Here is a 26,734-nt window from a genome sequence, read left to right on the forward strand (position 1 = left end):
CATGCGGGTCCGCAGACAGACTCTTCGTATTATGATATTACGGTAAACGAGAAACTCATGAGAGGAACCAAGTAGAAATAAAATGTTAAAGCAGAACTATGTTCACATGCAGAAACTCATAGAGGACAATCTCTTATTCAGTATGTAACTGTAGGTACATACATAGACAATAATAAAATTGAGAATGGAAATGGGGAATGTGTTAAAGAGACAACAGACAACAACCCGACCATAAAGCAGACAACAGCCGAAGGCCACCAATGGGTCTTCAATGCAGCGAGAAACTCCCGCACCCGGAGGCGTCCTTCAGTTGGCCCCTAAACAAATATGTATACTAGTTCAGTGATAATGGACGTCATACTAAACTCCATATTATACACAAGAAACTAAAATTAAAAACGATACAAGACTAACAAAGGCCAGAGGCTCCTGACTTATGACAGGCGCAAAAATGCGGCGGGGTTAAACATGTTTTTTGAGATCTCAACCCTCCCCCTATATCTCTAGCCAATGTAGAAAAACAAACGTTCAACAGTACGCACAGTAAAACTCAGTTTAAGAGAAGCCCGGGTCCGATGTCAGAATAGGAAACAAAAGAAAATAAACAAAATGACAATAATACATAAATAACAACAGACTACTAGCAGTTACTGATATGCCAGCTCAAGATTTCAATTAAACTGATTGCAAGATTATGTCTTCGTCATATGAATATCAGGCACAATCCCTCCTGTTAGGGGTTTAGTATTATACCATCATAAAATATATGAGAAGAACATAACCCGTGTCATGCAAACAACTGGTTTTAGAATAAATATGTTTAATTCCGATGCAAAGGCCCTATAAGTGAATCAATATTAAAGCCAAAATATGCAATCTTTAATGATCTGACAACAGTATCGTAACTATATCCCTTCTTAATAAGTCTGTTTAAAGGTTTTGTTAGCTTTTGAGGTGAATACTGACATTTTTGTGCTTTGTAAAGAATATTACCATAAAAGATTGGATGTGAAATACCCGAACGTATAAGATGTCTGCATGTTGAGTTATATTTACGAATGATGTCCTTATACCAATGATAAAATTTAGTAAATGTTTTGACTAGTTTATGATATCGAAAACCCTGGTGTAATAATTTTTCAGTAATACATAAATTTCTCTCGCTAAAATCTAATACGTTGTTACATACACGAGCGAATCGTTCAAGTTGAGATATATAAACACCATAAGATGGTGACAAGGGAACGTCACCATCTAAACATGGATAATTAGCGATGGGAAATGAAAAATCATCTCTTTTATCATAAATTTTTGTATTAAGCTTCCCGTTAATGATATAGATATCAAGATCGAGGAAAGGACAGTGGTCATTGTTAGTATTAGCTTTATTTAAAGTAAGTTCAACAGGATAAATTTCTTTAGTATACATACTGAAGTCGTCATTATTAAGAGCCAATATATCATCCAAATATCTAAAAGTATTGTTAAATTTTTGTATCAGATGTTGTTTCGATGGGTTTTTGCTGATTTTAGTCATAAATTGTAACTCATAACAATACAAAAACAGGTCAGCAATAAGTGGTGCACAGTTAGTCCCCATTGAAATTCCGATCACTTGACGATATACGGAATCTCCAAAGCGAACAAAAATGTTATCAAGTAAAAATTCAAGGGCAGATATAGTATCAAAGCTAATTGACATAGCTCTTTTGTTTGTTGCTACTAAAAAATGACCTAAAAGAGTTTGAACATATGTATTCGCATTCCGACTTTTTAAATACCCATTTAATTAGGTGTGTGAATTTTTTCTTAATAAGAATATGAGGCAAAGTGGTATATAGGGTTGAAAAATCAAAACTTTGAACAGATTCAAAATCATCAATATATGCATGCAATGCATCAAGTACTTCCAACGATATTTTAACACTCCAAAAGTAGTTAATTCCACTATTTTCAAAGGCCTTATTTGAACCATTTATTATCAGGTTTTTTTTTGTTAATGCTTTTCATGTCAATTTGTATGTTAGAAGCTGTTTTTCTGGTTTTTAAGTTAATAAGGGGCTTGATTGGCGGAGAAAAGAAAGTCAACCTTCTGTAGCAGATTTTTTTCCCCAAATCTACAGTGGTTCTTTTTTACCTACGATGGAACGCAGTATTCTTAGAATACATACGGGTCCACAGACAGACTCTCCGTATTATAGTATTACGGTAAAAAAGGAACTCATGATAGGAACCATGTACATATAAAATGTAAAGCAGAATTATGTTCACATGAAGAAAATCAAGAGGACATTTGATATGCAACTGTAACTAAGGATATACACCAGGCCGTTAGTTTTCTCTTTTGAATTGTATAACATTAGTCATTTTTGGGCTTTTTATAGCTGACTTTGCGGTATGGGTTTGCTCAGTTTTTAAGGCCTTGCGGTGATCTATAGTTGTAAACTTCTATGTGGAGAGTTGTCTCATTGGAAATGATACAACATCTTATCTTTATATAGACAATAACGGATGCAAATTTATATACTAACCATTAAGAAATCTACTTTTCATTAAACATCTGTAGATTTTAAGCTAACTATCACGCGTAAAACGGACCATCGCACATCAGTGTACATGTGACCATGCGTCCGCATCGTACCTTCGACTTCTACATATATAACTGTATTGTAAAGGTGTCACATGTTTATATATATATATATATATATATATATATATATATATCATAATAGGATACGAAAATGATATTATAAAATTCGATAAAAACGGTGCACAGAATGTATATATCAAAACTTATAATTAGCAAAGACAACAAATGATTAAAGTTCGTTAAATAATATCATTAGCGCTTTCTTGTCTTTTGGCAATTTTCAGGCGATGATTTTACAATGTCTAAAGGACACACACTTCAAAATAGTCTTTCAACCGAATTATTTTACCGTGATAAAGTCAGTATCAAAAACAAAAAGTTCTTTATTCCATGTATATATAATTATTTGGTTGCAATATATCTCAAACATACATTGTCGCATCTAATTTTATATTCCCGATGGATTAATATAGACAATGATTAAAATATAAATTTAATTCCATGACGTTGTGCTCAAAATTCTTGTAAATTTATTATCATGCTTCTATTAAATCGATGAATATTTAGAGCTTTTTCAGCCTTTCACTTGATTGGTATTGATAATGTTTATGAATCTCAAGCTTACATGATATAACAGTTATAGGACAAACCCCAGATTCTAGTTTCGTCAGCTAAATAGCCAGAACATTAACCAATTAACAGCTTATTGATAAATCATTAACCAAACACTTGTGTATTAGTCTTCACAGCAGGCATTTGTCTGATGACCAGAATATTGTAGATGACTGATAAGAAATGACAAGATTTGTACTATGGATTGTAGAAAACAGTAACACAGAAATATTTTATTACACATGAACTGATTTACAAGAATCAGTGGCAAACTGTCTTCCGACTTATAAATTGACATACACAGAATTTACAAGATTTCATCAAATTTGGTTTTTTCGATACATTAATTAGTACATTTGAAAAGAGATCTTTTGTTCAGTATTTTAATTTCATATTAAAACATATAACTAAGACTACAGTTAGATAAAATTAAATGAGAATGTATAGGGGTTTTTTCAAATTGAATTCTTTAATGTTTACTGGAATGAAAAATAAGAGATGCATATATTTAATTTAATGTGTTCAGCCGAGTGCACACTTAAACACAATTAAATCAGTAGGGCTTCAAATAAGATATAGCAATTTTGAAATACCGGTCTATAAAACTGAGTCAACTCAAAACTATATTTTCCATAAAAACATACACGAGTTTTAAGTACTGTTGAAATTCTTAAAATAACGTTTAGAATGTGTCTTTTACACAAAAAAACGGATAGAAAATCTTATCTTTTATTTTAAGTATATTCTGTTTTACCACTTACTTTTTATTAAATAAAACAAATTTAACAAAATCTGTCCAGTTTTAAGGAATTCAATCGACGAGTTGTCATTCTACAAACGGCTGTTTTTGACAGTCAGAAACTGATCACTACAGATATTTCTAAAATTCAAATCCTTTATGTTACTAATGTGAGTTACCAAAAAGTAACGGACAATACCGTTATGTTGAGATTGACTGATTGGTTGATGGTGTTTAACGCCACTTTCAACACTGTTGTGTTATTTCGCGGCGGTCAGTTTTTATTGGTGGAGGAAGAGGAAGCCGAAGTGCCCGGAGAGAACCTCCGACCTTCGGTAGGAAAACAATCCTAGTCAATTAAGATTGGAGTCGAGTGCACCTGCCCCGTGCGGGATTCGAACTCACAACCTCAGTGTTGACTGGCTAGTGAAACAGTAGTTCGACTACTTAAACCACTCGGTCACCGAGGTCCCCCGTTATGTTGAGATACCCATAATATCATGTGAATAAAAACATTGCTGAAATTATTGGGGAAACATGTTAATTTTTTCAAAAATATACATGCGGAAAGTTTTGACAAAAAGTGTATTTGATTTAATGATATATAAAATTCCGCTAAATCTATCGAACTTTGTACAATTTACACTTTTCTGTATGTACATATTTTGACATTCTTTGTAGACAATGGAGATGAAATTCGAATCATACTGCTAGGAAAAACCGGATCAGGCAAGAGCGCTACTGGAAATTCTATTTTAGGAGAAAGCTATTTTGATTCTTATGTCTGTGGAAAATCCATTACTAAGATATGTGAAAAATTTGATGGCATTTGTAGTGACAAAAAATTAGTGGTAATTGATACACCCGGTTTATTCGACACAACGTTATCTCATCACGCAATTAGTTGTGAATTAATTCGCTGCGCTCAGTTGTCATTACCAGGGCCACATGTATTTTTGATTGTGCTGCAGATAACACGGTTCACAAAGGAAGAAACAAAGGCTTTGCAAAAATTGTTCGAGATTTTTGGTACACCCATGGGGGAGTATTCTTTGATTGTTTTCACCAGATCGGAAGAATTAGAAAGAGAAGGGAAAAGTATCAAATCATTTATTGAGGAATCAGGCCCACCTCTCACCGATTTCGTTGGGAAATGCAAGAATCGATACATTGGGATAAACAACATTGCAACTGGATCAAACAAATTTGATATGGTGACGAAAGTGGTAAAAGCTATTACAGATATAGTAAATGATAACAACGGTGGTTATTTTACCAACAAAATAATTGATGAAGCCAAAGAAGTCCATGTCGCTTTGAGTGAAAAAAATGCCATACAGGTACTAGACAAATTAGATATTAACTCAGATGAGGAAGCGGAAGAAGATTTTGACGAAAATGAATTTGACATTACTTCTTTGCAAAGCCAGGATTCTGGAGTGTCCATAACAAATCAATTTATATATGATGAAGTATATGTAGGATGTAATAGTGAGGAGACAGATTTGAACAAACTTATTGATAAAACTGAAAGGGAAATTCTGAGCAATGAGGAATTAAAAAAAAATATACAAGAACAAAAGGAAGAGGATGTCAAAAATATCGACTTGCAGCTGAAAAGTAAAAAGAAAGAGTTCACAGACATAACCGAAAATTTAAAGCAAGTGAAAAACCAGCGTCGTAAACTGGAGCAGCAAAAGAACGAAATTAAGAACAAAACAAAACACGATATTGACGAACGTGATTCAAAATTGAAACAGCTGCACAAAATGAAAAGAACACTTGTGAAACAGAAATATAATTTTCAGCGAAATAAAAGGGAGTTAAGACAGAATCTTTCAAAAGAGTCTGACAGTTTGCAAACCATGATGAAAACAAATGAATACGGCTGTTTGGTTATGTAGATTTCGAGTTGCTGGAAAATGAAGATTAACAAATCTATAATAATGATTTTAACTGAAAAAATAACAAATTTTTAGATTCAGCATTTTCAATCGATTTTCAAAACATTTCCCTTGTGGAATAATTAAAACTTTTGTGACCTTCGCTTGAGGTACAATAAGAATTCCGTCAGTATATTTTAAAAATGTAAAATTTTAATTTACTTAACGATAGGTGCCACATGTGAGCAGGACCTGCTTACCATTCCGGAGCACCTGAGATCACCCTTAGTTTTTGGTAGGGTTCGTGATGATCAGTCTTTTTTTTTTTCTTCTATGTTGTGTTTGTGTACTGTTGTTTGTCTGTTGGTCTTTTTTAATTTTTAGCCATGGTGTTGTCAGTTTATTTTCGACTTATGAGTTTGAATGTCCCTTATAGTTCGCCTTTCTTTTACTGATACTTTTGCTTTTTAAAAGCTATGCAATTCTTTTTGTGACCATATGGTATTTCTCTTTCAGAAACACGGAACTGCATTTCAAGCAACCTTTCTTTGCTTAATACATTTGCATTTTTTAAACTGATATGACAAGTACAGAAAACTCTTCTAGTTATATATATATATATTTTATTTAAAAATGAGGAGATGTGGTATAATTGCCAATTAGACAACTATCCACTAGAGTTAAAATGATGTGGTAGTTGTTTGGTTTAAAATCAAGTATATTAACTGTTTTAGCTTTAGTTTGAGAGTCTTTCATGTTTGAACGACAGATATGTAAATAACATAAAAACGCCGTTTGACAATTTTTACATCTTTTGAAGGTTTTGTGTGTAAAGATCTTTAAAAGAACTTTGTCTTATCTGAACACATATGTTTAAAAAATATTTAAAGCGTTTGTTTCAAGAAATTGATGCACAGATTGACTTCGTCAATTTTTAGTATATTTTGTTTTAATCTCCATCAACTTATTTTTTTTTATTTTGCATTCCTCGTGTTTAATTTGAAACACAAAACGGGAGTCTTGTATCATTAACATTATGTTCATTCAGAAAACATAGGCAAATGTGTAAACATGTATAAAATGTACTTGAAATATACATGTATGATGATCCATATCAACAACCACTGCAAATAATCGGTTATTCAACCTTGTTTTCTATAGATATAAGAAGATGTGGTATAAGTGCCAATGAGACAACTCTCCATCCAAGTCAAAATTTATAAAAGTAAACCAATATAGGTCTTAAACACGGAGCCTTGGCTCACACCGAACAGCAAGCTATAAAGGGCCCCAAAATTACTAGTGTAAAACCATTCAAACGGGAAAACCAATGGTCTAATCTATATAAAAAACGAGAAACACTTATGAACCACATCAACAAACGACAACTACTGAACATCAGATTCCTGACTTAGGACAGGTGCCAACAATTGCAGCGGGTTTAAACGTTTAAATGGTAAAATGTCTTCATATCGTTCCTAACAGCAATGCCAAACAACGGAGATGCTCGTTTTGTCAGCGTCATGCTAGACGGCTGGGCAAATTTGTGAAACAATTATAAACACTTACATTAGAAGAAAAACGGACATGGTCATTGTTGTATGCAAAGACTATTGTAAAGAACTGTTGGAGAAATCTGGATTTAAAAATAAATCAAAACAGAAATCAAAACATTTGAATCTCGCCTATACTCATTCATTTTTAACCGGATTTCCAAAGGAAAATATCGGTTATTAATTTGATGATGTACGGCGGGCGGGTTGTCGGCTGCCAAACAGTGTCCGTGCAATAACTTGAAAACGCTTTGACGAAATCTTTTCAAATTTAGATATATTGGTTCCGGTGACTAAATGAAGGTCAAGTCGATTTTCACGATTTGAGCTTTTATGGTTGTTGAGTTGTAGACCTTAAAGTAGCGAAAAGTGATACTAAGATTAATTTTCGCCTTTCCATTTCTGAATTATTTTTTTTTCATGATCCTGTTTGGGGGTCCAGATTTCCAAACATCATTCTTATGCAGGAAAATCCGGTTTGCTGTCAATATGACAGCCTCTTGTTAAAGCTTATGTTTGTAAATATTTTATTCTTCACCAGATGAACATGTTGACAATAAATGTTAGTAATGGTCGGACCAATAATTCAAAAATCCCAAACCTAATACATACGACTAAGAGCTGTTTAAATCATAAAGGACCAAAAGTAAAGTAAAAGCAGGAAAAAATCACGAGTTATTCATGTGGAAAATACATTCTTCTGTATTTAATTATGTCCACAAATTATATAACTGTAAGGCAAACTTCATGCAATTAAACAAAATTCCCTTTTTTTTTTAAATGTGATAAATGTTAACGTCTTTAGATGATAGGAGAGCCCATGAGAAATGAAACTATAATAATATATAACTTTTCTCGGTATCAGTATAAAGTGTTAATCCGTTTTTATCCATCATCTTGGAATGCTATTTCTCGAATTGTAACTAAAATGGATTTGCTGTATTTTTTTAATATATGTTTGCTAATCTTTTTTTTAAAGATTTAAGAAACAATGTCAAATAAAGACCACGGCGTAGATGTCATTGTCTGCAAGTGGAACTTCTTTTAGGCTTACGTCGGCTACATACAATAAACTGTAGGGATCATGGTGTATGCCTTATGTATGCTTTCCATTATTTGGCTGACTGTAATAAAATATTTCGGTCACAAATGACTACAGATATGATCCTCATGTCATTACGACGGTTGTCTCTAGTGGAGCAGCGTTAGCCTGTTAACTTTCTGGAGCGCCATACTCTCCTTCCCCGCTCTTCCGGTTTTGTTTTTTTTTGTTCATATTTATTAGTCTTTAGGTGATGTTTGATAGACATAGTGCTTTTTCGTTGTATTTTTTTGTTTGATCGTTATATTTTTTTTTCCCGACCTCTTCTTTTTATATCCCTGCGGTGTTTTTTCCCCTTTATAGATACAGATGGGAAATTATTCACAGCAGTCAAAACCCACTTTGCTTAGTTGAACCACATACAATGAATTCAGTATCCTGTGAGGCGAACCTTCTTTTATTTGATACAGGTCAACACACTCTTTTAGGGATCGTGCTTCTCTGCTTTATAAAAAAATAAAGAGATGTGGTATGACACAACATATCTCATACAACGAGGATGTAAACAAATATAGGAAAACTATAAGGCACTGTGCAACCTTCATCAATGAGCAAAATCAATGCCGTAGAGTAAGCTATAAAAGGCCCCGTCATGTAAAAATGTGAAACAATTCAATAGAGAAAATAAAGGCAACAGTAGTTTACCGCTGTTCGAAATTCATAAATCGATTGAGAAAAAAACAAGTCCGGGTTACAAACTATAACTGAGGGAAACACATCATATATAAGAGGAGAACTACGACACAACAGAAACACAACATTAAAATGTAACACACACAGAAACGAACTATAATATAACAATGGCCATTTTCCTGACTTGGTACAGGACATTTTAAGACAAAAATGGTGGGTTGAACCTGGTTTTGTGGCTAGCCAAACCTCCCGCTTTTATGGCAATGTTAAATATAACATTAAAATGACAACATTACATGACAGGAATACAATACAAATAAATGGGAGAACATATAGGACAGAGAAACATACGAATAATTGCTAACAAAAGGTACCAGGTTTAATATTTAATACTCAAGACGCGCGTTTCGTCCACACAAGACTAACCAGTGACGCTCAGATCAAACAAGTTCGAAAGCCAAAACAAGTACAAAGTCGAAGAGCATTGAGGACCAAAAGTTCCAAAAAGTTGTGCCTAATACGGCCAAGGTTTTTGGTCTGGGATAAGAACATCCTTATTATTTAGAATAATGATGGCCTGGTTTATGATAAAAGAATTAACTGTGAACACAGAGACATGTCTTACCTTTATATAATTTTGACAGTACAATTAAAATGGCATAACTTTAACATGTAAACATTCAAAGTAAATGACCCATGACTAAAAGGGCAGAATCAAATAACATCCGTTAAAACGGGAAATGCCAGTGTTTATGCAACTGCATACAAAACATCATTGACTTGCCATTAGAAGTTCCCCTCAAACTTTAATATGTAAACTTACCAAGAGTTTCAAAGTCAATAGAATAAGACTGAGGGGCCCCGGGACAGGGACCAATAATTTCCAAGTAAAAGAGATGTGGCAAAGCTACTTTAACTGCATACCAAATATCATTGATATACCATAAATGGTTAAACAGGTCTAAACATAAACTTTTAAAAAAATGTTGATACAATCACGAGAAAGAGCATGCCTTAATCTCGATTCTTCGACTTCATAGAGACGAGACAGAAAACGAAAACAGATAATGCAAAGAGCAAACAACGACTACCACTGATTAAGACGTGGTTAAACATTTCTGTAAGCGCCCAACTCTCTCCTAGCTTTAGATAGTTTTGTAGCAGCACAACTAAATGAACTATAATGCTCTGTCGGAATAGGATTGACTCATCGGATCGGTACTAAACACGCACACAAAAAGTTGACATAAATCGATTACATAATTACCTTATCATAACAGAAAGACATACCGCTTTTTTTGTTCTTTTTTCAAACAAACCTTCAAATTAGTTGGTTCTTGTCTGATATACCGGTGGACCACGTTTCTGAAATTCATCAATTTTAAAAAGAAGTATTGAAGCATCTATTGCTTGCAGATTGCATTATAGTATATGTTAGGAATACCGCGTATGTCAAGCAATGTTTCGTTTTCTCTTATATAGGCCTAGGTTGGTATTTCTAACCATGTCTAACTCTCATCGATCATGCTTCTGCGCTTTCAATGCAAACAATTGAAAATTATTGATTAATCATGCGTTCTGTTTTGTTTCCAAGTGAAACAAATAATTAAAAAAAATAGTCTTCCGTGGTCTTAAGAAAGGCAAGCCCAAGCTGCGAACAAATTCAGGTAAACCAGTGCGAGAAACCGATTTTAGGACTAGCAAAAATTGACATCAAAAGCCTAAACACGCGATATTTCGCGAAAATTTTGTAATTTGTTTTATTATATATTAAAGAAAGTGTCTCACTTACCCCTTGTCAGCGGTAAAAGATCAAACTTACATTTGCATTGTTGAAATCTTTTTGTCCGTACCAAATTATGCTGAAATGTAAATGCTAACATCTATTCGTTTTCTTGTGTTATTTCATTACATTGACCAGTATCATAAATTGAATCCAGTCAGAGGACGATTTTTACCCGAAGTTGTTTTACAACATTATATGTGATTATATTATAAGATGAAATATTCATTTATAAAGATATGGGCTTATTGGTCATTGTTTATAACCTCCCAGATCCAATCAAAATAAAAAAAAAAAAACAGCTAACTATCTACAGAAGGAAATGTCATATTCTATGTCTGCACCGATCTTTAATGTTAACTGTTAATTCAAGATCGAGAAAATAACAAAAACGTTTTTTTCTGTTTTATAAAAAATTGTTTTTTTTTTGTTTTTTTGTTGATTTATTTTGTAAAGAGGCTGAGAGTTTTGTCTCGTATACACCAATTCCGTTATATATGTGTATCTCAAAACACAACTTTGGGAAGACTTTGTCATTCTGTCATACTGCTAAGTTAAGTGACTTCAGTATACATATATATATATATATATATATACATATGAAGCGTCTAGATATTAGTCAAAGATTTTTCTTACGAGGGTATTGGATCGTTATGAGAAACGCTTTTGTGCATTTATTTGATTTCATATACGCCTAGAAAATGTACAAACCAACACTAATATTAAAAAAATCAAACAATAAATATAAGTATCTATAAATATTTCGGATAACAGATATCCTTCATCAGTATGATAATGATGATGTAAAATGAATCATATCAATCTATTCTGATTTAACTAAAACAATCTTTAGCGTTAAACAAATTAAAAACCGAACCACGCTTGTATCATTCTACATTTTCAAGGTTGACGCAGGTTACGTATTTACAACAGAGACTTCATCCGAAAAGAATATATGATGTGCGATATGATCTGGTACAATTCTAAAATATTATAGGGGTGAAAGTTAATTTATTACAACAGAGGCTGCGTAGATATACATCCCCAACAAACAGCATATTGGATGAGTTGACCTAGTATATGTCTTAGGGCCTCAACTTTCAACCAACAATTGCTCAACCGGTAGGGAACTACAAGAGCAGACAACAGCCGAAGGCCACCAATGGGTCTTCAATGCAGCGAGAAAATCCCGCACCCGGAGGTGGTCCTCAGCTGGCCCCTAAATAAAATTGTGTGCTGTATGAGTATGTCATGATTGTGAATCAAATACCTCATCTTTTGATCCAGGCAATACAGGAAAAAAGTGTTGAAAACTGATATTTTCAAACCTTTTGTCCAAGGGCGACTAGTAACTTCTCAAAACAAATTCGCTCAGCCGAGACGTTGCAGTTTTTATATATTCATGTAATTCAGATAATTTGATGTGGATTGCAGGTCTTAAATATGCTGTGTTATATTTATATATGTTATATATTTAGCGCTTAAAATGCAATGGTTGTGTTGAACATTAATGTAATAGGCGATAATATGAACAAGCTACCGAAATAGTTTTTAAAACATGGAAAATAACAATAAACCTTATATTTGTAATGTAAATATATAATCCTAAGCTGTTTCACAGAATAATACTTTATCTAATAATGATAATGATAATAATTATTGTTGTCAACATCGTTGATTTAAGATCTTCTGATGATTAATGAAAAAAAAAGTTTGATGAGATTATTACACAGTTTCTATCTTTGGCTAGTGGTCGTATATAATTTGGGATAAACGAAACGATCCCAATTTAATAGTAGACCACTTTTAGAACATTTCTTTTAAACTGTGTCTCCATTCGGCTAAGTGTGAAATTAACGTCAGATATAAACGGCGATAATGCAAACGATGCGAGCAAAAAGCTCAATAAAAGTTAAGGTACTACATTAGTTGGTTCTTCATAACTTCACTAAAAACAGAAGTATATAGCAAACATCAAATTCATACACGAGAACTTATCACTTAAAACAAAATCATTACAAATGATCGTCACTCCTAAATTATACATGTTTGATAAATCATGTATGTGTACCTCTAATGATTTAACTATTTTGTAAATACAATATTACACAAATTATAAAAAGAAAAAAACCGAATAAATCAAATGAATTTCGGAACACAAGTTTCACCAAAGTTGGATTCTATAATATTCATCCGAACACAGAATCGTCATCAATAATATAGGTTTTCATCTTATAAGGAACACTACTAAATTAGACCAACTCTTAATAGAGATTTCCAATAAAATGACTTTACTCGACATAACCAGCCTAACTCAACGTATTTCGTCCTATTGCATTGAAGCATGACGGAGGGGAGCATACACTAAATGCATTTTTTTGCTCTTTCGACACGCATTTTTTGCTGATATAGACTCAATGTAAAAATCAACCACAACTACTTTTTTTAATCTTTAAATATTTTGTTATTAAATTTTGAATGATTTTATTGACAAAAATATTTTAATGGAATAAGCAAGCTAGCAACTTGTAATCAAATACACCCATCATTTCTTGTCATTTCACTTGACCCATATTTCAGTTCTTCTCAAAATATGAATTTTAAAAAGTACCTAGTTAAAATTTAGCATGAAAATATCAAAATAATGAAATCCGAAGCGAGAAGGTTATCTCTTTTTCTGTTTTTATAAGTTTTAACGCTTAAAAAGTAGATTCCAACACACCCGAATGTAAAAGGTGTACGCGACTTACTTTTTTTTTAAATTATTTTTCTATGATTTAATTCAAGATAATTTGACGTGAGCAGAAATTCATATCATTGATACATTTATCAAATAGTACCTCTTAGTCTTTAACTATAATAATCAATGGGACGAGGTTTTTGTCCATGTTTACCTAAACGTGCATTCGCAGGTACAGGGGAAGAGGGCGTACTCCTCCTTTCGATCGCCAAATAATTTAGAAAATCTCACGGTTTCCACGTTATCTATACAAATGTTAAGAATAAAATCGTCCAAATTTTTTTTCGCGTTGCTCCGCTCGGCAGTATAAATTCAATTATCGGGAACTACGCCCTTTTTTCAAATATCTTGGTTCCGGCCATAATCACATATTGTACAGCACAAAAAAAATTAAATGATTGTCGTTTGACTTTGATAAATACGTTTTAAAAACAACAATGTTTGAATATTAGACATCTCGCACGGATTTAAAAGTTTAAGGCTACATACTGAATTGGATTTTTTCCTGGATTAAGAGCTCACTTAACACGGAAATGTGGTACTGGCGTGTAATCTACTGGACACATATTCTTGTTTCTGATGTTTCTTTTAATATAAATATTCATTTATTAAGTTATATATAATTCCACTAACAAATAATCATGTACCTTTTACTGATGAATTATCATTACATTTTATAGAAGCTACATATAATCTACTATACAGTTATGAACATTAATGGTCCTACCGACACTCTGTGCTTTTGACATGACACAAGGTCTTGCTTTTCTAGAGTGTTTATATATTTTTTTACTTAATTTGGGATATGTACAAAAAGATGTAGTATGGTTGCCAATGAGACAACTCTTCACAAGAAACCAAATGACACAGCAATTAACAACTATAGGCCACCGTACGACCTTCACAACAATGAGTTAAACCCATACCGAATAGTCATCTATAAGAGGCCACAAATGACAAATGTAAAACAACTATATCGATAAAGCTAACGGCCTAACTATGCACAAAAAAATGAACTAAAGCACAGCAACAAACGATAACCATTGAATTACAGGCTCCTTACTTAGGACAGTCACATCCATACATAATGTGGCGGGGTTAAACATGTTAACGGGCCCTCGTACCTGGGACAGTGGTGTAACAGTACGAAATAATTGATTAATATTCTAGACTGGATAATTATTCTGTATTTATTAGTTGTAGTTGTTTTTAAGATAGTGTTCAGTAGCTGTGAATACTCTAAGATCGGTACATAGAGTTTATTTGGTAATATTAGTAATTGCTGTTTTTGTGCTTCGTTTTAGTCGGACGAGTCAATCCCTTTTTTACTGTTTTAATTGTGAGTAGACATGATCATTTGATAAACATACTTCTATGATCTCTATTGCTTTAAACTTGGATATTAATAAAACTTGACTATGTAGCAAAGAGATGCATGAGTAAAATAAGTTCTCGACATAAATTGGCTAAAATATCAGATAAGGATTTAGCCTCAAGCTATAATACTTACAAGCTATAATAAATACGACGAAGATTTAGCCTCAGGCTATAATACTTATGATGATGATGATGATACTGATGTATATTTTATATCCAGCGACAAATATTACATATATATTAAGGATGATGAAATGATAATGATAAATGGATATACCTTTTTGTAGATGACCAACACTTAAGAGTCGCATTTGTATATGCTAGGTAACAAATTAGCGTACCCGATACAAAGACACACTGGGGGTCAAACAAAATAATTGAACCCGTAATTGAGGCAAGCCTGCTACCAGTCAATCCCATATTTAATAAAAACTTGTTAATATATTTTATGCTTTATGTGCATATATTATTATTCTAGCAACACTTGTTTTGTTTTGATAACACTTTTTGTTGCATAATTCGTTTGATTATTCTCCTTGATTCTTTGTATCAAAAAGCTTAGTTTTTATTGTAAAATGGTGTTTCACAGCTTCCATTATCCTTGTGACTTGCTATTGTATTAGTATCCAGTAGGCATGCAATTATTATTCTAAATAGTATAAAATATTTTTTAACAAGTAAAGATTACCCCGTTTTGATCCAGACTTCCTTACCACTAGCATCTAAGATACATACACTGACAAAATATTGTACCCGCACTCATAATACAATCACCCTGTCTGTCCTCCGCCAGTCTGTCCGTTCAACAAATATTTTCAATTTTCTTTTCAAAAGCATTAGTATGCTTAGCATGCATTTTTTTTTTTTCGATTTATTTCATTTTACTCCGACATGTATATATCTGGATCCGTGTCGAGCGTCCAACTATCAAACAGAGTCCAAATGGCGTGAATAACGACTACAGTGGCTCCTGCTGTCGTCAACAATAAGCAAAAACTCATACTGTATTATAATTATCAGATACTAGTATATAAGGCATTGATTTTGAAAAATGTAAACAGTTCAAACGAAAATAAACATCTTTACAAGAGTAACATTAACCCAAAAATGACAGAAAGTAACAAACGACATCCACTGAATTGAAAGCTCCTGACTTGGGAAAGCCAATATAGAATTTGGCCTGAGTAAACGCGTTTACTAGCGTTCAACACTCTGGTGTAACAGCACAATATAAGAAATAAAACCGGTAAAATTCAGTTGGAAATAGCTCAACTAATCAATATTGAATTAAGCCCAAAACAATTACATGTTTATGATGAAAGACACAGAGTACCAATCTTAAAGTACCCCCACGTACTGGAAGCTGATTCTTACATGTTAAATTACTTGAGAATATTAAACGTATTTATTAAAATAAAAAAAATAAAGAGATATGAGAAAAATCCATACCGTATAGGTGACTATAAAAGGAACCAACTTGAAAAATATGAAACAATTCAATTGAGAAAACTACCGGCCTGATTTAAAACAAAACAATTTACAAAAAACAAATATAACAGATATGAACCAACGACAACAAGCGAACCACAGGCTCCTGACATGGGACAAGCGCATAAAGAATGAGTGCTCAACCCCTCCCCCTAAGCCTAGGACAGTGGTGCAGCAGCACGACATTAGAACAACCTGGAAAAACCTTCCTTCAGAGAGCTTGGTTAACACATATATACATATTTAAAGTAATTATGAATATAAAATTTGTTTTCAGCCGTGTATCACCTTCACTGGTGATCCTATGCATGGATATGTCGTAGAGTTTAACTTTATATATAAATATATATCTCTAAGGCGAGACAAAAATTGGAACTTACAATTTTTGCTTACCTCAATCAATATGGTATAGTTTAAGAATCCACTTCTAATTGGACTAGTAAGAGTTGTCTTAATCCAAAAATAACTATGACAATATCAAGCCTTACTAATTAAAAGTACATTTTATAAAGAAAATTACTGCAAAGACTGAAGTGGCATTATAGTTGTCTTAAAAATGTAACAAGTATATAAATTGGCATGCTCGTCCCTTTAAATCAGAGATACTTGTGGACAGGACATTTTTAGCCAATTACTATGTACTATAAATTGAAAGTTTACTATCCACAGCGGTCAATGTTTATATGCAGATTAGTCATCTATAATAATCAATTACACCTTCCAAATTACAATCTATATAACGAATTGGTGTACACATTTATTTACATATATCATTTTTAATTAAAAATTTTTTTTTTAATGTTAGTTGACTTTCATTTGAAAGAAAAGTGTATGCCAACAATTAAAATTTAAAGAAGTACAAGACCTGTATTAATTTTTTTTAAAATATACACATCCCTTTGTCGAACGTTTTCTCTGGGAAAAAAACCGTGATTGTAAATAAACAAGATTAACTGCAGAAGAAGAGAACGTTTTAAATGATGCTTAATAAAGTATGATGCAATCCCAGTTATCAACTTTAACAGAGACAAATTCTGACTAACACTTTGAATTCGATATTTCTGAAATTGCTAGAAAAATCTCTGTATAATAATAAATACCCACGGAAATTAGATATTATATAACATTAAGAGACGAAAGGAAAAGGGGACACCAATCTGATAACGACAAATAAAAGCATGTCAAATATTAAATAATAAAAGGTTCATTTGCAAAGTATATCGAAAAACAAAATCATGGTCAAACCATGAAAGACAACTCAAATCAATCGTATGATAGGTAAAGATACGTGTATATACGTGGTCTCATGACAGTGAAGTTTTGGCGGGAATCTCAATAATCACGTGATATATAAAAATCATGATTTCTTTGTTTTTCATCATCTTAGAAATACTTGATATTGATAAAATTTATCATGAATGGATGGATGTGAAGTTAGCAGCCGGTTCGTTATTCGATATTCGATATTCAATATCCAACCGGCTGATAGCAGTCGGTTCGATATTCAAATTTAGTTGAAAATCATAAAAAAATATAATATTTGATAACATTAAATGCATGATTTTTATAGTTGAAAGGAGTGAAAAGATACGTAGGAAATCGTTTTATGACCCCTTCAAGTTGTCTAAAACTCTCGTTGTCCTCAAATATAAACCCTCATCAATGCTTATGTAATTTGCTTATTTGTCTTTATGTAATATAGATTTTTATCAATAAAAGGACATCAAAACTGTAATTTTATATCTAATATTTCTTAAAACAAAAACAAAAACCGATCACTCTAGAAAACATTTAGAAATATAAATAGAAATATATATGGAAAGCCCCCAAAAAAGAAATACATAGTGAAAACCTACCTGAGACCGCTTAAATAACGGTGAGACCTCCCTGTTCTTTCAATGTCCATAAAATTCGACGAATTAATAGACTCTGTATGAATAAAGATTGTATCAAAAGGATTTCTCAGAAAAATGTCATCTTCGATATCTACGGAGGGCTTAGATTGTCACTTTTCAGCTAAAAATTGTCAAAATTTCAAGACAAAGGGCACAGGGCAATGGTGAGAACCTCCTGATCTCTCAATCTGCTAAATATTAAGCAGAGAGTTAGTTAATAGGTAGATACAAACGTGACTAAAAGGAATTTGGGTACACTTCCTGTCTTCTGTTTTTACGGAGGGCCCAAAGTGCCAGTTGGATATTCAAAATATAAAGCGAAAACCTACCTGAGACTGCTTAAATGACGGTGAGACCCCCTGTTCTTTCAATGTCCATAAAATTCAACAAATTCATAGACTCTGTATAAATAAAGATTGTATCAAGAGGTTTTCTCAGAAAAATGACATCTTCGATATCTACGGAGGGCTTAGATTGTCACTTTTCAGCTAAAAATTGTCAAAATTTCAAGACGAAGGACACAGGGCAATGGTGAGAGCCCCCTGATCTCTCAATATGCCTAATATTAAACAGAGAGTTAGTTAATAGGTAGATACAAACGTGACTTAAAGGAATTTGGGTACACTTCCTGTCTTCTGTGTTTACGGAGGGCCCAAAGTGCCAGTTGGATATTCAAAATATAAAGCGAAAACCTACCTGAGACTGCTTAAATGACGGTGAGACCCCCCTGTTCTTTCAATGTCCATAAAATTCGACGAATTCATAGACTCTGTATAAATAAAGATTTTTGTTAAAAGGATTTCTCAGAAAAATGTCATCTTCGATATCTACGGAGGGCTTATATTGTCACTTTTCAGCTAAAAATTGTCAAAATTTCAAGACAAAAGGCACAGGGCAATGGTTAGAGCCCCCTGATCTCTCATTCTGCCTAATATTAAGCAGAGAGCTAGTTAATAGGTAGATACAAACGTAACTAAAAGGAATTTGGGTACACTTTCTGTCTTCTGTGTTTACGGAGGGCCCAAAGTTCCAGTTGGATATTCAAAATATATAGCGAAAACCTACCTGAGACCGCTTAAATGACGATGAGACCCCCCTGTTTTTTCAATGTCCATAAAATTCGACGAATTCATATACTTTGTATAAATAAAGATTGTATCAAAAGGATTTTTCTGAAAAATGTCATCTTCGATATCTACGGAGGGCTTAGATTGTCACTTTTCAGCTAAAAATTGTCAAAATTTCAAGACAAAGGGCACAGGGCAATGGTGAGAACCCCCTGATCTCTCAATCTGCCTAATATTAAACAGAGAGTTAGTTAATAGGTAGATACAAACGTGACTTAAAGGAATTTGGGTACACTTCCTGTCTTCTGTGTTTACGGAAGGTCCAAAGTGCCAGTTGGCTATTCAAAATATATAATGAAAACCTACCATTATACTGCTTAAATGACGGTGAGACCCCCCTGTTCTTTCAATGTCCATAAAATTCGACGAATTCATATACTCGGAATAAATAAAGATTGTATCAAAAGGATTTCTCAGAAAAATGTCATCTTCGATATCTACGGAGGGCTTAGATTGTCACTTTTCAGCTAAAAATTGTCAAAATTTCAAGTCAAAGGGCACAGGGCAATGATGAGAACCCCCTGATCTCTCAATCTGCCTAATATTAAGCAGAGAATTTGTTAATTAGTAGATACAAACGTGACTAAAAGGAATGTGGGTACACTTTCAGTCTTCTGTTTTTACTGAGGGCCCAAAGTGCCAGTTGGATATTCAAAATATAAAGCGAAAACCTACCTGAGACTGCTTAAATGACGGTGAGACCCCCCTGTTCTTTCAATGTCCATAAAATTCGACGAATTCATAGACTCTGTATCAATAAAGATTTTTTTAAAAGGATTTCTCAGAAAAATGTCATCTTCGATATCTACAGAGGGCTTAGATTGTCACTTTTCAGCTAAAAATTGTCAAAATTTCAAGACAAAAGGCACAGGGCAATGGTTAGAGCCCCCTGATCTCTCAATCTGCCTAATATTAAACAGAGAGTTAGTTAATAGATAGATACAAACGTGACTAAAAGGAATTTGGGTACACTTCCTGTCTTCTATGTTTACGGAGGGCCCAAAGTGTCAGTTGGATATTCAAAATATATAGCCAAAACCTACCTGAGACCGCTTAAATGACGGTGAGACCCCCCTCTTGTTTCAATGTCCATAAAATTCAACGAATTCATAGACTTTGTATACTGTGGATTCATTTATTTTCGTGGGTATCAATTTTCGTGGATAGAGAAAAAAAGACGTTTCGTGGTATACGTAAATTCGTGGATCGCTGATCACAAAAAAAAATAATTCAGATTCGTAATTCGTGGATTTCTTTTTGATTTAGGGGATCATATAACCTCCTTAGTTTGATCAATAATAAAACAAACAAAAAAGAAGAAATTCATTGAAAAAGTTTTGAATTGTCAAAATCCTCGCTTGGTCATTCTAGGTTAAAGTGTTCATTGAAAACTTCTATGACAATAATGGACAGAGACAACTAATTATTTGTTTGTTTTACAATTTATAAATTCTTGTCGGAATTTTATAAGGCATTCAAAACTCTATGATTGAAAGCTCATTTCCCTAATCACGATATAATAAACAGTCATATAAGTAAAAGGTTTGAAAATAAATGTTCCTGTCATAAACAATATTACCTACAGGCAATATCCCCGTACTTAATCCTATTGATTTTTAATCACCAGTAAACCAAACTATGACACGGTAATTAACAACTTGCAGTTATTTTCCATGAACAGTTTTAATCAATTTTAAAAAGAAAATTATCACTGATATTCGATATATTTATTATTGATTTAATCAAAATTCTTGTATCTTCTTTCAATAAAAACACGTGTTATGTTACAATGTTTATCGCTAGTCAACACTATACTAGAACTGCATAACATAACCGGAAATAAACATCCGACTCCATACACATTTCTCGGGATTATTCTTCGTTGAATTCTTAAATTCGTGGTTCGCTGTGACCCACGAAACCCACGAAAATTGGTATACCATGAATAAAAATGAATCCACAGTAAATAAAGATTGTATCAAAAGGATTTTTCAGAAAAATTTCATCTTCGATATCTACGGAGGGCTTAGATTGTCACTTTTCAGCTAAAGATTGTCAAAATTTCAAGACAAAGGGCACAGGGTAATGGTGAAAGCCCCCTGATCTCTCAATCTGCCTAATATTAAGCAGAGAGTTAGTTAATAGGTAGATACAAACGTGACTAAAAGCAATTTGGGTACACTTCCTGTCTGCTGTGTTTACGGAGGGCCCAAAGTGCCAGTTGGATATTCAAAATATATAGCGAAACCTACCTGAGACCGCGTAAATGACGGTGAGACCCCCTTGTTCTTTCAATGTCCATAAAATTCGACGAATTTATAGACTCTGTATCAATAAAGATTTTTTTAAAAAGGATTTCTATGAAAAATGTCATCTTCGATATCTACGGAGGGCTTAAATTGTCACTTTTCAGCAAAAATTGTCAAAATTTCAAGACAAAAGGCACAGGGCAATGGTGAGAGCCCCCTGATCCCTCAATCTGCCTAATATTAAGCACAGAGTTAGTTAATAGGTAGATACAAACGTGACTAAAAGAAATTTGGGTACACCTTCTGTCTTCTGTGTTTACGGAGGGTCCAAATTACCAGTTGGATATTCAAAATATATTGGGAAAACCTACCTGAGACCGCTTAAATGACGGTAAGATCCCCTGTTCTTTCAATGTCCATAAAATTTGACGAATTCATAGACTCTGTATAAATAAAGATTGTATCAAAAGGATTTTTCAGAAAAATGTCATCTTCGATATCTACGGAGGGCTTAGATTGTCACTTTTCAGCTAAAAATTGTCAAAATTTCAAGACAAAGGGCACAGGGCATTGGTGAGAGCCCCCTGATCTCTGAATCGTCCTAATATTAAGCAGAGAGTTAGTTAATAGGTATATACAAACGTCACTAAAAAGAATTTGGGTACACTTTCTGTCTTCTGTGTTAACGGAGGGCCCAAAGTGCCAGTTGGATATTCAAAATGTATAGCAAAAACCTACCTGAGACCGCGTAAATGACGGTGAGACCCCCCTGTTCTTTCAATGTCCATAAAATTCGACGAATTATTAGACTTTGTAAAAAAAAAGATTGGATCAAAAGAATTTTTCAGAAAAATATCATCTTCAATATCTACGGAGGGCTTAGATTGTCACTTTTCAGCTAAAAATTGTCAAAATTTCAAGATGAAGGACACAGGGCAATGGTTAGAGCCCCCTGATCTCTCAATCTGCCTAATTTTAAACAGAGAGTTAGTTAATATGTAGATACAAACATGACTAAAAGCAATTTGGGTACACTTCCTGTGTTCTGTGTTTACCTAGGACCCAAAGTGCATGTTGGATATTCAAAATATATAGCGAAAACCTACCTGAGACCGCTTAAATGACGGTGAGACCACCCTGTTCTTTCAATGTCCATAAAATTCGACGAATTCATAGACTCTGTATAAATAAAGATTGTATCAAAAGGATTTTTCAGAAAAATGTCATCTTCGATATCTACGGAGGGCTTAGATTGTCACTTTTCAGCTAAAAATTGTCAGAATTTCAAGACAAAGGTCACAGGGCAATGGTGAGAGCCCCCTGATCTCCCAGTATGCCTAATATTAAGCAGAGAGTTAGTTAATAGGTAGATACAAACGTGACTAAAAGGAATTTGGGTACACTTTCTGTCTTCTATGTTTACGGAGGGCCCAAAGTGCCAGTTGGATATTCAAAATATGTAGCGAAAACCTACCTGAGACCGCTTAAATGACGGTGAGACCCCCCTGTTCTTTCAATGTCCATAAAATTCAACGAATTTATAGACTCTGTATAAATAAAGATTGTTTTAAAAGGATTTTTCAGAAAAAATGTCATCTTCGATATCTACGGAGGGCTTAGATTGTCACTTTTCAGCTAAAAATTGTCAAAATTTCAAGACGAAAGGCACAGGGCAATGGTGAGAGCCCCTGATCTCTCAATATGCCTAATATTAAGCAGAGAGTTTATTAATAGGTAGATGTGTTTACGGAGGGCCCAAACTGCCAGTTGGATATTCAAAATATATAGCGAAAACCTACCTGAGACCGCTTAAATGACGGTGAGACCCCCCTGTTCTTTCAATGTCCATAAAATTCGACGAATTCATAGACTCCGTATAAATAAAGATTGTATCAAAAGGATTTCTCAGAAAAATGTCATCGTCGATATCTACGGAGGGCTTAGATTGTCACTTTTCAGCAAAAAATTGTCAAAATTTCAAGACGAAGGACACAGGGCAATGGTGAGAGATCCCTGATCTCTCAATCTGCCTAATATTAAGCAGAGAGTTAGTTAATAGGTAGATACAAACGTGACTAAAAGGAATTTGGGTACACTTTCTGTCTTCTGTGTTTACGGAGGGCCCAAAGTGCCAGTTGGATATTCAAAATATATAGCGGAAACCTACCTGAGACCGCTTAAATGACGGTGAGACCCACCTGTTCTTTCAATGTCCATAAAATTCGAGGAATTCATAGACTCTGTATAAATAAAGATTGTATCAGAAGGATTTCCCAGAATAATGTCATCTTCGATATCTACGAAGGGCTTAGATTGTCACTTTTCAGCTAAAAATTGTCAAAATTTCAGGACAAAGGGCACAGGGCAATGGTGACAGCCCCCTGATCTCTCAATCTGCCTAATATTAAGCAGACAGTTAGCTAATAGGTAGATACACTGCATGAAAACTTATCTTTTGTTTTCACCAAAAGATTGCTAAAAGACCACATTTTATATATCTTTTTTAGTCTTTTCTAGACCTTTTAAAAAAATGCAAAAAATATAAAAGATTATCTTTTATTCACATTTTGATGCAACAAAAGGTAAACAAATGGCCCACTTTTGTTTTCACGAAAGGTAAACAACATGTTGCCTTTTGTTTACAACAAAAGGTAACAATTTGTGACCTTTTGTATAATTATGAAAGATGTGCAAAGGTGATCTTTTGACAGTCAAAAGGTCATATAAGATAACCTGTTAGTGATCAAAAGATGATAAAAATATGAACTTTTTGCACATTTTGTCACAAAAATGTTTACAAAAGATACCTTTCCATGATAAAAAGGTGACCAAAATATGAACTTTCTATACATTCCTGTCACACAAATGGTAACAAAATTTACCTTTCCATGGTAACAACAGGTGACCAAAATATGAACTTTCTATACATTCCTGTCACACAAATGGTAACAAAAGATACCTTTCCATGGTAAAAAGGTGAGCAAAATATGAACTTTCTGTACAGTCTTGTCACACAAATGGTAACAAAATATACCTTTCCATTGTTTAAAAAGATGACCAAAATATGAACTGTCTGTACATTCCTGTCAAACTACAAGATGATTGAAAGCTAACAATCTTCACATTCTTGTCACAAATTTAAAGTTGGTTACCACAGTTGTTGTTTGAGGTAAAAAAATATTACCAATGATGAACTACCAGCAAATGTGTTGTCTCTCATATATTAATCAAATTACTTGTGTTTTGTGAAAAAATAACCTTCTGCACACATTTGTTAGGCAGTTTGTGACAGTAAACAAAACCTTATAAACCATAATTGTAGCTAAAGAATGGTGTGGCAAATGGTCTTAAAAAACAAATGACAAACAGAATTAAAAAATGGTCTGAATCATGTTTTCACATTGGCTCCAATTGAAAGACTACCAATTCAAACCAGATTAATGAATTCAATGATATTGACAAAAAGGTAAACCAATTTACTATAACTGTGTTATTTTATGCACAAACACCCTCCATGACACATGGCTTGTTAATCAGGAACTGCTAACCTTTCCTTAAAGCACTTTAGTTTTCAGTTTTTCAGTTTTATTTCAATTTTGTTATGAATTTGGAAGATGTGGTATGAATGCCAATGAGACCTCTTTTCAATAGGGACGAAATGACAAAAATATTAACAAATGTAAATCATGTAAGGCCTTCAACAATGAGCAAAACCCATAACCAAGTATTGCTAGCTATAGAAGGCCCTGCCGTGACAGATTTAAATAATTCAACGGAGAAACCAATTTAATGATTTAATTAAAAGAACTGTATAAACGATTAATTTAGCTGGGTCTTTTTTTAGTTTGTTTATGATTATTGTTTTAGATTATATGAAGACCAATTCAATTATGAATAGTGACAGTAAATTCAGAAATCAATAATAGTTTATTTAATTATATATATATATACCACAGTTCATTTAGATATATGGAAATATATCAATTATATCAACCAGAGATCAATGAACAAGGTATTGGATTTTAAACATTTAACAATAAATCAACCATTCAATGAAGAAGGATATAAAAATGTGGAGATGTGGTATGTTTGCCAATGAGACAACTATCAAACAAAGTTCAAATGAAGTGGATGTAAGCAAGTATAGGCAAAGGTACAGCCTCCATCAATTAGAAAACCCATACCAGATAATCGGCTTTAAAAGGCTCTGATATGATAAATGTGAACCAATTCAATTGAGAAATCTAAAAGTCCAAGATATAACAAAACAATTACGAAAAACAGGCTCCTGACTTGGGACAGGCACATATATAAAGCATGTGGCGGGTTAAACATGTTTGTGAGCAGTCAACCCTCTCCCTAACCTGGAACAGTGGTGTAACAGCAAAACATAAGATCAAACAACTCATTTATAGGTTAATGCTATGATTTTGTTCTTTCACATATTATTTTCTTATTTAATATTTGTAGTAGGTTTTTAGATTAGCATCACATGTTTTGGTCGAATGTATCAATGAAGGGTAATTGAATGCTGCAGGAATTAAATTGTCTGCTGCTACACAAGAAATTTTTAAATAATCTCTGAAAGTCCAGTTAAAACATTTAAATAAAGATATGGAAAGGTGTAAAAGGTGAAGGGTAACATAAACAACTTTACAAAATGTGTGAAAAGATGAAAGACAACCTTTTGCATATTTTCAAAACTTAGAAAAAGGTGGAAGGTGATATTTAAAAATCTTTTTTCAACAACAAAAGGTGAAAGGCGACATTTCTTTTACCTTTTGTAGCATCAAAAGTAGCAAGATGACATTTTTAGACAATTTTCCTATGACAAAAGATGAAAGACCACCTTTTGTTCTACGAAAGGTAAAAAAATGTAAACTTCCAAAATGGATCACCTTTTGTGCACATTGGGGCTTCTGAAAAATATGACCAAAAGGTTCGTTATCATGAAGTGATACAA

The 26,734-nt window shown here is 33.3% G+C and overlaps 1 protein-coding gene across 4 annotated transcripts in view; it reads left to right on the plus strand.

Annotated features, from left to right (window-relative positions):
- The window catches only part of LOC127714151 (uncharacterized), a 117,721-nt gene that overhangs the window by 41,099 nt on the left and 49,888 nt on the right, over positions 1 to 26,734 (plus strand). For 2 of the 4 annotated variants that reach the window (XM_052220166.1, XM_052220167.1), the window contains one exon: positions 4,623 to 6,834. The exons of the other annotated variants lie outside the window; for them this stretch is intronic. In XM_052220166.1, the coding sequence (XP_052076126.1) occupies positions 4,623 to 5,845 (1,223 nt within the window). In that variant the 3' untranslated portion in view covers positions 5,846 to 6,834. Of the gene's footprint in view, positions 1 to 4,622; positions 6,835 to 26,734 lie in introns of those variants that run through there. 4 annotated transcript variants of the gene reach the window in all.

Source organism: Mytilus californianus, unplaced genomic scaffold (assembly GCF_021869535.1).
Source record: "Mytilus californianus isolate M0D057914Y unplaced genomic scaffold, xbMytCali1.0.p SCAF_9, whole genome shotgun sequence".
In the NCBI taxonomy this organism is placed as follows: Eukaryota; Metazoa; Mollusca; class Bivalvia; order Mytilida; family Mytilidae; genus Mytilus; species Mytilus californianus.